Source organism: Galeopterus variegatus, unplaced genomic scaffold (genome assembly GCF_000696425.1).
Source record: "Galeopterus variegatus unplaced genomic scaffold, G_variegatus-3.0.2 Scaffold176, whole genome shotgun sequence".
In the NCBI taxonomy this organism is placed as follows: Eukaryota; Metazoa; Chordata; class Mammalia; order Dermoptera; family Cynocephalidae; genus Galeopterus; species Galeopterus variegatus.
In genome coordinates this window covers 656,120-668,903 of record NW_007726287.1, presented here as the reverse complement: position 1 = coordinate 668,903, position 12,784 = coordinate 656,120, and the positions used below count along the sequence as shown (strand labels likewise).

At 49.6% G+C, this 12,784-nt stretch overlaps 2 protein-coding genes across 6 annotated transcripts in view; one reads left to right on the top strand and one right to left on the bottom strand.

The window, feature by feature from the left end:
• TSC1 (tuberous sclerosis 1) overlaps window positions 1-2,779 on the top strand; it is a 46,340-nt gene extending 43,561 nt beyond the window's left edge. For all 3 annotated transcript variants that reach the window (XM_008563720.1, XM_008563714.1, XM_008563729.1), the window contains one exon: window positions 286-2,779. In XM_008563720.1, the coding sequence (XP_008561942.1) occupies window positions 286-808 (523 nt within the window). In that variant the 3' untranslated portion in view covers window positions 809-2,779. The remainder of the gene's footprint in view (window positions 1-285) is intronic.
• A 2,858-nt stretch (window positions 2,780-5,637) lies between these two features.
• Window positions 5,638-12,784, bottom strand: part of LOC103582002 (chromosome unknown open reading frame, human C9orf9) — a 12,233-nt gene continuing 5,086 nt past the window's right edge. The window contains exons 2-5 of one of the 3 annotated variants that reach the window (XM_008563707.1): window positions 10,327-10,507; window positions 7,404-7,606; window positions 6,526-6,673; window positions 5,638-5,712 (exon numbers count right to left, since the gene is read on the bottom strand). In XM_008563707.1, the coding sequence (XP_008561929.1) occupies window positions 5,701-5,712; window positions 6,526-6,673; window positions 7,404-7,606; window positions 10,327-10,470 (507 nt within the window). In that variant the 5' untranslated portion in view covers window positions 10,471-10,507 and the 3' untranslated portion in view covers window positions 5,638-5,700. Of the gene's footprint in view, window positions 6,674-7,403; window positions 7,607-10,326; window positions 10,508-12,784 lie in introns of all 3 variants that reach the window. The other 2 variants (XM_008563695.1, XM_008563703.1) reach the window with 2 other exon arrangements.

The window sequence follows — 12,784 nt, the reverse complement described above, 5'->3', positions numbered from 1 at the left end:
ATGACTTACCTTTTCTCAGAGTGCCCAGTGATCTTTCCATGTTCCTTTTCCTGGCCCTGAGTTGCTCGATATGGCCACAGGAAGTGTTCATATTTAGGACTGCCATCTAGTATCCCTAACTGTGACTTAGTTTCTCTTGAGATCTCTTACTTGAGTTTGCTATTATAAAACAGTGCAGGCTAGCAGAGGTCAGTGTCTGTGAGCAAGTGTCATTGTAATTCCACATCTCTCCAACGTGGATAGTACAGTCACCAACTGCTTTTTTCCTCTCTGGGTTTCTTACAGGCTTGACTGTTGTAATGATGGCTGCTCAGATTCCATGGTAGGGCACAATGAAGAGGCATCTGGCCACAACGGTGAGACCAAGACTCCCAGGCCTGGCAGCACCCGGGGTAGTAGTGGAAGTAGAGGAGGTGGAGGCAGCAGCAGCAGCAGCAGCGAGCTTTCTACCCCAGAGAAGCCCCCAAGCCAAAGGGCAGGCCCATTCAGCAGTCGGTGGGAAACTACTATGGGAGAGCCCTCTACCAGCATCCCTACAACTGTTGGCTCACTTCCCAGTTCAAAGAGCTTCCTGGGCATGAAGGCCCGAGAGTTATTTCGTAATAAGAGTGAGAGCCAGTGTGATGAGGACGGCATGACCATCAGTAGCCTTTCTGAAACCCTAAAGACAGAAGTGGGCAAAGACTCGGGTGTGGAAGCCAAGACTGCCCTGAACCTAGATGGCCCACACCCATCTCCCCCAAACTCCGACAGTGTTGGACAGCTTCGTATCATGGACTACAACGAGACGCATCATGAACACAGCTAAGGATGGGGGTCAATCAGTGTTAACTTGTGTATCGTTGGCATAGAACAGGAGGTGTGAGTGCACGTTTCAAAGCTTTCCTGTTTCCAGGGTCTGAGTGGCTGTCTCATGTGATGGAAATGGGTTGGAGGTCCTTTTGACAGCTGACTGAATGCAGAACGGTTTTTGGATCTGTCATGGAAATGCCTCTTAACCTTCCCCTCAACCCACCCCCAAACCTCTCTTTCACTGACCTAGCAGTGTGTACTAATCGGAGGGCCAATTTGTATTCCTCAGTAGCTTTTTCTCCAAAATGGTTGCGTCCTTTGAACCTGTGCAATATGAGGCCAAACTTAATCTTTGATTCTAACACACCACTTTCTGCTTTCCTGAAGCTCAGACAACTGGGTTCACTCTTGGTTAGGCCAGGTAGTTGGCGTTGCAGGTAAGTCTGGTTTTGTCCCTTCTAAGAGGATGTAGCCTGCAAAGCTGACGGTCTTCACATGAAAGCTTTTACATGAGATTTTCCCACTGCTTTTTGGTTCTGAAGTTCAGCATCTGAAGCAGCAGATCTAGAAAAACAATAGTGTATTCACCCTTCCGTTCTTTTGGCGGTTCTGATAAGCTTCCTGGAAAGTTCTGTGTGAACAAATGCCTGTTGTTTCAAAAATCTAGAGCTGCACTGTAGAGACCATACTTACCCTTTGGGAAAGCTCTTGTCCCTCCTTCCCCCCACTACCTCTTATTTATTTGGTGTCTGCTTCAATGCTGGTACTATTCTGACCACAGGCTGGTGTGTAGGTGGCAAAATCTGTTCTCTGCAGGAGGCAAGGAGCAGGAGAAGTTACCCAAGAGACAGCTGAGCCTGAGGGACTGCACCTCCAGGCTGGTCTTGTCTAGCTGAGCCTTTGGTTAAACTCTCTGTCTTTTGCCTCTCTCTGTGTTCACGTGCGCCCCTTGTTTATGTCAGCTTCTTTGTGATGCTGCAGCAGAAAGGCTATGAAGGTCCAAAGAGTTTCTTCACAGTTTATGTGACCATCGTTCTCAGGCTGTTAGGGCTGCCTCTCTGTGGTAAGTTTTAGGCCACCAAAAAAGGTAGTGGCTTTTCCACATCAGTTCTACTTTTCAGGGACTGACTCTCTAGGGAGCTTGATGTTGTCACACCCTCCCGTGTTAGTAACAGCAGAGAAATTGAAAGCAGAGTCTGGGAAAGTATCGACAGAGGCTGACTGTGTGTCCCCATTGGGTTGCCCCAGCTGCTCACGAGGGGTGACACCAGTCAGAATGCTGGCAGTGGCAGAGAATCCAAACTCAGCAGATGCTCCTGAAATAAATGCTAGAAGCCCAAGAATTGTTGCCTGGTGATCCAGATGAGGCAAGGAGAGACTTGGTAGGAAAGAGCTGGTGAATTTGGTTTTCCTGTTTCTATTCTTTCAGTAGAAAGAATAGAAGGGTTCAGCCATGAAGAGGTAGAAGAAACTAATGGTACGAAATCCTACTGCATCCTGAAGTTTCCAGCACGTAAGGGTGAAAGTGTTTCTTTTTTTTTTTAAGTGTGGCAATAAATACGCTGTCATCTCTAACTAAAGGGAGCTAGACAGAGACCCCATATCCCCATGGCTATACTGGCAGAAGACCTGGTCGGTACAGGATTTCTGGGTGTGACTGATTCCCAGCCCACAGAGGGAATGTCTCCAAATGCTGTCAGCCTAGCATGGGGTCGCAGTTGCTGCTGGATGTCCAATGTGGAGTGTTAGTGACACCCCAGGTTTAATTCAGCTTTGTCCAAAGGAAAGCTTGAAATCCAATACATCCTAGTTACCTAGTTTAGTTTAAAAGAGGAAAGCATGAACAGATTCAGAAAGGGAAAAAAAAAGTGTTGTAGGTTAACTATGAAAACCAGTTTTAAGTGCTTTCCCCCTTCCCAAGCATAAGAGATCTGTGCTGCAGAACAAAGATACCAGGCACTTAAATCAAAGCCTTTTCCTTAATTGGAGCACATTACTGGGCAAAACAGGACAACAGGAAACAAAACCCTGGACTCGGGGCCATCCCCATGTGAAGCAGCACATATAGTTTCCAATGTTTGTGTAGAAAGATAAAACTCCAGCAGCTGTACAAAGGAGGGTGCGTCAGAAGGTGTGGGGATGTGAGCTGGACCACAGAGGCTCAGACTTGCAGTCAAGAATAGAAAATGGGGTTCACGTTTCTGGGCACACAACAGAACCAAAGTGTGCTGTGACTAGCCAATGGGAATTTCTACCAAATGCTAGAACATACCACTTGAAGCCAGAAAGAACGAACTGAACAGCATACACAAGTACTGCGTGACGATGCTCGGTTTTTCTCCCTGAAGCACAAAGAGACAGGAGGAAGTGCGAACAGGCTGGAGGAGGGTTTGGGCAGTGTCGAGGCTCCATCTGGAAGTGCGGTGGAGATGGAGTGCTGCCCACCCTTGTGGACACTCTTGGAGAGTGGTCCCCGAGAAGCCCAGGCCCACCCAGGAGAGTCGGCCTCACTTGGGAAGGAAGTTGCCTTGTGCGCACTGACCCTCATCAGCACCCCTTACCTGCTGTGTTTTCACTCTCCAAGGTACGTGCTTTAAAAGTGACTTGCAGTGAGTATTGGAAATGTATCCAGTCTGAAGATGTCTGTGTATCTGTTTACATCCAGAGTTCTGTGACACCTGCCTCTGGTCCCCCAATCCCCCCTCCCCAGATCACTGCAAAGTAATTGATTGCACTTGACTAAGCATTTTGTCTGTAACAGAACAAGTTTAGGTTGGGGACTGGCCCCTCAGCTGCTGCCTGTGACCTTTGTCCCCTTGTGGCTTGTTTCCCCATCTGTGACTCTTCATTGTGCCCAGGGGAGTGGCATTTCCGTCTTTTCCATGCCTTCCTGCAGCATGTGTGCTCACCCAAGAGAAGAGTGGCTGTAGCTACAAGGGGACCTGCCCGGGATAGTTGAGCACCTGCACCCACAATTGGCATTTAGCCTTGAAATGAGTTCATGAAGGCAGAGGAGCTTTCTCCACCCCACCCCCCACCCAATGCCACAAAATTAGCCATCCTATGTGATAAGTAGGCTGGTTTAACCATTGGAATAATCTTCTAAAGGAGACGTTGAGAGTTTGAGAACCCCCAGACCAAACCCTCCCTCCCTTTTTTCACCTTGATACAGTGTTTGGACAAGAGGGTATGGTGCTGCTCTACATAGCAAATACTTCAGCTTATCAAAGAGGCAGCCAGGCATTTTACACTAGGAAGAATCAGTGATCACTTTTCAGAAGACTTCTATGGACCACAAATATATTATGGAGGAACAGATTTTGCTAAGACATAATCTAGTTTTATAATTCAATCATGGTGAACCATATGTGGCTAACTTGCAGTTTAAAGGGGTCCCATCAATGAAAGAAACATTTTTTTAACTGCTTTTAGTTAAATCAAGTCATCTCTTGTCAAAAGGCTTAAACTTTCCTACCCCATCTTAAAAGCATGTCAAACAATCCACATCAGAGGCCATAAATATGAACTGCAAGAGAAAATGGTACAATCTTAGTGAATGAGAATTGGCATCAAAAGGGTTTGCTGTCCTTCTTAGAATGTTCTAAAATGTCAAGGCAGTTGCTTGTGTTTAACTGTGAACAAATAAAAATTTATTGTTTTGCACTATTCTGCTGTGACATGGAGTGACTTATGCTGGCCTTGGGGTGAAGTAGGGGACTAGTCCAAAGATAAAAAAGCCTTAGGGTCTGGATTGGTTACCTTGTGTGGCTGGAGAGGACTGACAATGGATTTTGGCTTTAGTGTCTGTAAGATTCTTTTTGTTGTGGCAAATTATCTCAGCCACAAATCCTGCCTTTATCTGCCTTGAATTCATGCTCTTCCCTAAAAAGTGGCAGTGGCATGTTTGGGCGGGTGGTGGGGGCACGGGTGTGTGTCACTTGAGTCATCTCTATCAGAGAAACCCTCAAAGCCAGGCAGCCTGCAGGTCTGCACTGCCGCCAAGCCTTGCTTTCAGTGCCTACGTTCCTAGGGGATGTCTGGCATGTTGGGTTTCATGTAGTTCTTTTGGTGGAACCCAACTGACGTTTTAGAGCTCACTAACCCTAAGCCTTGCTGGCTGTGTTTTCTGAGTGTACCAAGGAAAAGGTGCAGCTGTCATCACCACCTCCTCTGTGCCCTTCAGGTATTTGGAAGAAGGCAGGAAACTGCCTTTACACGACTTGGAGATCCACCTGGCTTACGATCTCTTGGCTTGGGACACATGTAAGGAGCAGCGATGAAGAGCTTTTTTTGGAGCTGTCATCACCACCTCCTCTGTGCCCTTCAGGTATTTGGAAGAAGGCAGGAAACTGCCTTCACACGACTTGGAGATCCACCTGGCTTACGATCTCTTGGCTTGGGACACATGTAAGGAGCAGCGATGAAGAGCTTTTTTTGGAATGTCTCAGTGTTTGTGGTTTTCAGTTGTTTGCCTCCGCCTGGCTGTGACTGGAAATCAGTATTGCTCTGCCCATTTTAATGGCAGAAGCAGATCTTTTGAAATGGAGACTTGGCAGTTTTTAATTTGTCTAGGAAGCTGAGGTTTTCTTTTCTGAATAGGTCTCTAACAGACAGAGTTACTTTTCACCCTTGGAGAAATGTCTACATGCTGGCCTTCTGTGGATCTTTGGCCTGAGGCTCTTAGAAGCAAACTCTGGAGATGGGCATGCACCTGTCTGCAGTGGTTTCTCTCTCTGCTAGCTGCCAGTGGTTTTGCGTGTGTGGCCATTGCCCAGTGTCCTTGGATGTCTTGGGAGAAATGTGGGTTTTCTTTCAGGGATCACTCCCAGGAAGCCAAGCCAGGCAGAGAGCTGGTAGAACACTTTTTATTCTTGACTGTCTCCCCCTGAGGAAGCAACAATACTGAAGCTAAGTCGTCCCCTGTGAAGGGAAAAACGAACAGTGAGACATCACTTCTGGCAAGCTCAGAAGCCAGGGACACATTTTACAATGTTTGGGCCACGACTATGCTGTGAAAAACAGGTTACTGTCCTTGTACAGGAACCACAAAATCAGAATTCTTCTGGCTTTTGTCATGGTCTCCCTCGCTCGAGTAAAGGAGAGGGAAAGGTGGGTTCATTCCCCCTTGGTCCGAGGCGGGAGCATCCCTGTCTTGCAGAGAGAGCCTGTGCCTTGCCTACGGTTGCAGCTGGTGATGGCTCACTGGAGCCCACAGCGTAGGCAGGCCTGGCACTGTGGTGGGTGAGGCTCAAAGAGAACCTGGTGGGCAGCTCAGTGTTTCCTGGGACACCCTCTACCAACGCCAGCTATTTAGGCAACTTGTGTAAGTGGGGATCCTCTTCATCAGCACAGAGCCTGATGCTTAGAGGCAGAAAAGTTGGAAGTTAAAGCAAGCCAGGGAGAGAGATTCTCAGTAATATATTGGCAATCCCATTTGTGGTTAATAAGTGGCAGGGACTGTGGATGCCCATGAAAATGGATCAACCAGTGGAAACCAAATTAAGTAACAAAGCACCCCCACCGATGGAGCAGCTCCCTGCCTTTGAGTTACAGTTTCCCACCAGGTGGTCTCCAGGGCGGTTTTGAATATCCTTTGTCTTTCCCCCTAGGCTTGAGGCTGTCTTTTGTGAACTGCCCACACTTGTGTTTTCTTAACCCAGGCTGGGTGCCCGAAGTCTGGGCAGGATGAGTAGCTGCCCCCTTGGCTTCCTGGTTTGCTGGGGGCCCACTCACATGCTGCAGCGTTTTGCGGGGCAGCTTCTCCGAGTGGGCGATCCATTCTTTCATTAAGTCTATCACAATGGGGATGAGGCTGACCACACCTCCGTAGTGGTTCCTGGCCTCGTCACAGCTGAGGTGGTTCACCACGTCATGAGGGTATCTGCAGGACAGCACAGGGGGCCGGGTGAGCCCACTCTCCAGGGACTTGCCAGGCCGCAGCAAGCAGCTGCCAGGCGTGGGCACAGCAGAACCACTGCAGGGGGGCTAAGACTGGACACCACACTCGGGCTCTCTGGTCTGGGAGGTTCTGTTCAGCAGGTTTGGGGACCAAGAGGCCCAGGTAAGTCTGGTGTGAAAAGCAGGAGTTACGAACCGCCGACCTGCAGTTGGTGGAAACCTGGATCAGGCTGAGGAATGAACCTGCTGTAATCTTTCAAAAACGCTGGTAAGGCCCTTTGCCTCTTACCCTAATATCTAGACTGTCCTCGAGACTGGCACATTCTTCTGTGGCTTCCCAGTGTCAGGATGAGGAAGCCTCAGTAGTGGTGCCCATGGACATAGCTCCGACGGGGGTCCTGCTTGCTTGCCTGCTAGTTAGGATCTCTGTGGTTTCTGGGAACTGCTGTTATAACCCTTGGCCTGGGGGGCTAAATCCAGTGAGATGCTCTGGGTCTTGCCATCCATGGCCTGATATTAAAAAGGTTTTATTGAGTCAGAGTCATTCCAGTAAATTAGCAGGACCAGGATTTCTCACCTAGGGCAGTCTGGACAGCAGCCACCTTATCCACGCAACAAAGGACAGAAACAGTTCAGAGTTACCTGCCCCCTCAAAAAAGGCCTCCCCGCAGGTGTACGCTGAGGCCTCAAGAACAGGACCAGAAGGAACTTACTTTGCTCTGAGGCTGCTTAAATCGTTGCTTTGGCTGACAAGGGTTTTGAATTTCTCGAGGAGGTTGTTGGTGACCGGGTTGCCAGAGTGTAGGGCCTCGAAGTACTGGCAGAGCTTGTTCAGCTCCGAGCAAATGTCCAGGAACATGAGCAGGATCCGCCGGTCCGTGGAATTGTTGCAGTAGTGTTCTGTGTAGCTCTGCACCTGCAGAGGGCAACGCAGCGTGAGCTGGGGACATACCAACCCAGATCCCAGTTGGTTTATGGGGCAGACATTCAGAAGCAACACCCTATTCCCTCCCCCCTGCCAGATTCACAGGAGAGATGCCAGTAACATTTACGCATTTTAACATACAGAACACTGTACATAGCTAACATCATCAAGTGTCCCAGGCGCTGTGCAGATGCTTTGCAGGCCTGATCTCACTTACTCCTCACCTAAACCCTAGTCACAGTAGGTACATTATTCAGCCCTGATTTTACAGACAAAAACCTTGAATATTGGGATTCAAAGAGATGAAATAACCTGCTCAGGGCACCAATGGAAGTGGCTTAGCCAATTTCACCCCCCAGTCAACGGCTCTGAGCCCATACCCCTCGCCAGTCCCCATACCACTTAAAGCAAAAGGAGCCAGTCCCTAACTTTTTGTCTGATAGTCCCACTTAGAGGACCCACTTTGAGAACTGCTGGGTTGGGCCACCCATACTGAGGAGGAAATAGAAAAAACTAGAATCCCTTGGGCGTTAGTTTTACTGCGTTTACAAGGTAGAGAAAGGAAGGACAGGTCAGTAAGTGGAGCTGGGGAAAGTGATGATCCATATGAGAACATAAAATGTGCTCTTGACCTTACCCCGTATTCAAAAATCAACTCTAGGAGGATCACAAGCTTAAATACCAAAAATAAAAATTGAAAACTCCCGTGAGAAAATGTTTTAGATGTGGAAGTATGGAAACCTTTCTTAAGCCATAGAAGGTGCTAATTAAGAATCAATACTCTGACCTCCTGTCACCTCTTTTCCGTGGTAGGGGGATGGGGATCCTTCCTGGGTTGGACTTTCTCCAGAGTTACCTGGGACTGCCCAAAGACTCTGCATCTGAGGTTGGGCCAGGGCTGGAGGCCCTGTGGACCAGAGTCGGTTCCAGGCAGAATTAGCTGACCCATTTCACAGTCCAGTAGTTCTGTCTCCACAGTCTGATGATGGAAGGAGCTATGACCTTCCTCCTCCAGCACCCAAAAAGTTCTAAGTCTAAACCAGGGTTTTTCTTCTGTAACCAGTTGCCTTTTTGTTGCCAAGGGATGTATTCCCAAACAATCTGAAGTGGTTCTTTCCAAAGTATTGCCAGGCACACAGCAGCTTTGTGAGGGGGGAGAGGCTTTTGATACATGCACCTGCCCCACCTGCACAGGCACCTGGAGGGGGTCAGGAGGAGGTGCCTGCACCGTGCTGTAACTACAGCAGCAGCGTCACTGGACTACCTGGTATGTGTGCGGGGACCTTTGGACACCTCTGGTTCAGGCAGAGAGGAGAGGGTGGAGAGTCAAAACCTCAGATGGAGAGTCAGAAGACAGGGCCATTGTTTACCAAGCGCTTGGGTTGTACTTAAGGCAGGAAGGCCACTCCTTTATGCGCAGGAGCGGCAGAGTCACACAGCACTGATGTAGATTGTGACAGAGGCAGGGTCTCAGGGGCTACTTTTGGAAGTTGAAAACTCATTCAGTGCCCTTGGAGGACTGAGCTTTGAAAAAGATGTAGCCAATTTACTTTCAAATAGTTCAGGGGCACACGCACGGGCAAGTGTGACTAAATGTTACAAATTGGTGAATCTAGGTTAAGGTTACATGGGTGTTCTTTCCTTTTCTGGATGTTCAAGATTTTGCAAGTTAAAAAAATCGAGAAATTTTACAAAAATTAGAAAAGAAACTTTTTAAAGGATACCGCCAGCAAGAGCTGCTTGTTCTCTGGGGTCCTGTTTCTTCTAAGAGTTCTTTTTTTCTTAAACATGACCGGTAAGGGGATCTTAACCCTTGACTTGGTGTTGTCAGCACCACGCTCACACAGAGAGCTAACCGGCCATCCCTATATGGGATCCGAGCCCGTGGTCTTGGTGTTATCAGCACCACACTTTCCTGAGTGAGCCACGGGCCAGCCCTCTCCTATTCTGAGTCCTGTCCCCAATCTCTGGGAGCGGGTGTCCTTCGACAAGCTGACTCCTTCACCGGCAGCATCTTTTCCCTCTGAGAGGCCTGTGCTGTTTCTAACTGCACTGTGGCTCAAGCCCCTAACTTTCTGGAAGGTTCATTCGGTCTTGAGGCCTCCAAGTCCTGCAGAGAGAACTTGGACAGTAGCTAACCTTGGAGGAAACATGGGTTAAATAAAAACATCTGCAAAAGCAACTAGCAATGTGCTTGGTATGTCACAGTGTCTCAAACCCCAGTGGAATCTGATGACAGGAACCATATCTGTCTGGTCACCAATAAATTTCCAGTACTCAGATACTGGCAGATAACACTGTACGCTCTTTGAGTGCTTGGTACGGGCCAGCCCTGAACTGAGTTTTCCTTGGATGACTTCATTGAATCTGCATGACAGATGAGGGAACTGAGGCTCAGAGAGGTGAACTCGCTGGCCCGAGGTCACAGAGGTAGCATGGGGTGGATTCAGGACTTAAGCCCTGGCTGGCTGAGTCTTGGGCCCATCTCTATAACCACAGTGTTGTTCAGTCACGTATTTGCAGGGAGAATGAATGACTGACTCATTCCAGTTAGGGTCTGAGTCCTGATTTTGGCACAAACGTGCTTACCCTCCCTGGGCCCCAGCTGTTTCATCTTTCAAGAGAGGACACTGGGCTTGAAGACGCCCAGGAATCTCTGAGTCTGGCAGGTCCCCAATGATCCCACCCGCTAACCCTGGTGGGGGTGCCACCTGTCCAATGCTGGAGATGGGCCGGATCTTGTCATGGGCGTTCTCCCTGCAGTGCTCCAGAGCAGCAATAAAGGTAAACTGCTGCTGCTGGAAGAGCTTGTACTTCTGTTCGATGCTGCGAAGGGATTCTTTCACCTCATTCATTGTCTTCCTTTGTGGTCATTTACAGGAGAGGAGGAATCTACGGGGAGGAAGAGGATAGCGATCAGGTCCCAAGGGCCAGAAATGTGGATCCAGCTCCGGAGGAAAGGATCCAGCTCCGGAGGGAAGGATCCTCTGATGAGAAGGATGCCTGGCCTCTCTCAGCAGAGCACTGATCTGAGTATCTCCCCACAACCCTGACAGGCAGGCACTGTTTTCATCCCATTTTGCTAAGAAGGAAACAGGCCCTGGGAGGTCGCACATTTGCTCAAGATCCCCCAGGTTGTCCGTGACAGAGCTAAGCCTGACCCTTGTCCATTTACCCTCCAAGGGCACATTCTTTGCCATGAAATGTGATCTCCTTCCCTCAGCTGTGTACAGTTTCTCCAGATTGTATCTTCTGTGCGTGTGTGTGTCTTTCTCTCTCCCTCTCATTCACACGCACACACAGCCTCCAGTGCCTCCCTGCTGTGCCAGCAAAACCTGGGATCAAGGAATATGCTACAGGATGTGAAATCAGCAAAATATCAGTTTGGACTAAATTATTTTAAAACATCTGCTGTTCTGCAATTAGTGGGCAAGAACAGCACTCCAATGGCCTATGCAGGGGAAGGGTCAGCACTTTGTTGTCTAGTTTGAGAAGATGCCTGTCTCCCTGCTCTGTGCTGGGGGCAGGAGCCCTAATCTCAGGTTTGCTGATTCCCAGGGCAGGGCTGGTGCCTGGCCGTCTCCTCCCTGCCCCCACGTTAATTGCTGGAATGATCCTGGTTAGTAACATTAATGCTGTGGGAAGTGCTCTTGTTTGGCACCTCACAGACCGTCCCTGGTGAGATTCAGGTGGTCCACAATGTGTCTAGAATCCTCCTGTGAGCAGAAAAGGCTGTGAGTTCTGTGGTTCTGTGCTCCATGACATCACAATTTTGCTGAGCACATGCAAAATGCCCAGATCACAGATTTATGGAATGTTTGAGCTGGAAGGGACCTTAGTAGGTCAACTCACCTTAACTTCAAGGAGTCACCAGGGACTAAAGTCCAGACAGAAGGGATTTGCCCTGGGTGTCACAGTGAGTTTGTGCCAGAGACACCCTGGGTCCCAGGCTTCCTTATGCCTAACCCACGTCCTAGCTGCTGCCACATCTGTTGCCCCTCCACTGCCACCAGGCACCAGCACATGCAGAGCCCAGGCTAGAATATGCCAGCCTGTGCCACATGAGCAGCAGTCACAGGTGGCCGTGCAGAGGTAGGGTCCAAGTGAAATGTCGGAAGTGGAAGGGACCAGAATGCTCGGCAAGGACAGGGATGGGGAAGGCATCCTGTGCCACATGAGCAGCAGTCACAGGTGGCCGTGCAGAGGTAGGGTCCAAGTGAAATGTCAGAAGTGGAAGGGACCAGAATGCTCGGCAAGGACAGGGATGGGGAAGGCATATTCCAGGCTTCCAAGCAGGTCCCAGGTGAAGAGGAGCCAGAATGTAATGGAGCTGGGAGGCACTTCTATCTGCTGGGTCCCCCTCAGCATCCGGAACCCAGAGCAGGGCTGGAGCTGAGGAGGGCGTCTCCATGGCAAGAGGAGATGGCATCAGGGGATGAAAGGAAACGCAAGAACAGACCAGAAGATGGCCTCCACAAAATGACGTGTGCACTAAGTCGGAGAACCTGGAGAAAGTTGGGGAAGGGGCTCCTTAGCAAGAGGAGCCAGGGAGCCACATTCCTGGGAGCTGAAATGCAGCAAGGCTGCCTTAGAGGAGCTGCCGCAGGAGGGACCTTGACAATCATGCCCCGTAAACCCAAGGGGGCCTTCTTTAAGTATAACAGAGCATGCTTCCATGGCAGGAGCCACGGTGCCGCCAAGTCTGCCAACAGACACGGGCAGCTGCAGCTCCGCTGGGGGTGGGCCTGGTCAAGGGCTGGGCAGGGCAGTGGTCTCCTTCCAGCCCAATTTCCCCATACTCAGTGCACAAGCAGGGAAGGGGAGCCAGGATTGTGGGATTGGGTGGGGGACCCACTGTTTATCGAACACCTGCCATATCCTTGGCAGGTTCCCCGCCATCCAAAGAGCACACCCAGCAGACTGAGCCATGGTGGTTTTCTGTTTTGCCTCTCGTGTCATCAGCCTCGCCCAAGGCCAGGACCAAGAGGAGGAAGGGCAGGCACTCACCTCTGTGCAAAATTTAAGGGGGTGACAAAAAGCTTGGCAATCAAGATAGTTCAAAATATTTAGACTGTGAACGATAAATGCTGGTGAGGTTGCGGAGAAAAAAGGAACTCTCATACATTGCTGGTGGGACCGCAAAATGGTCCAGCCTCTATGGAAAATGGT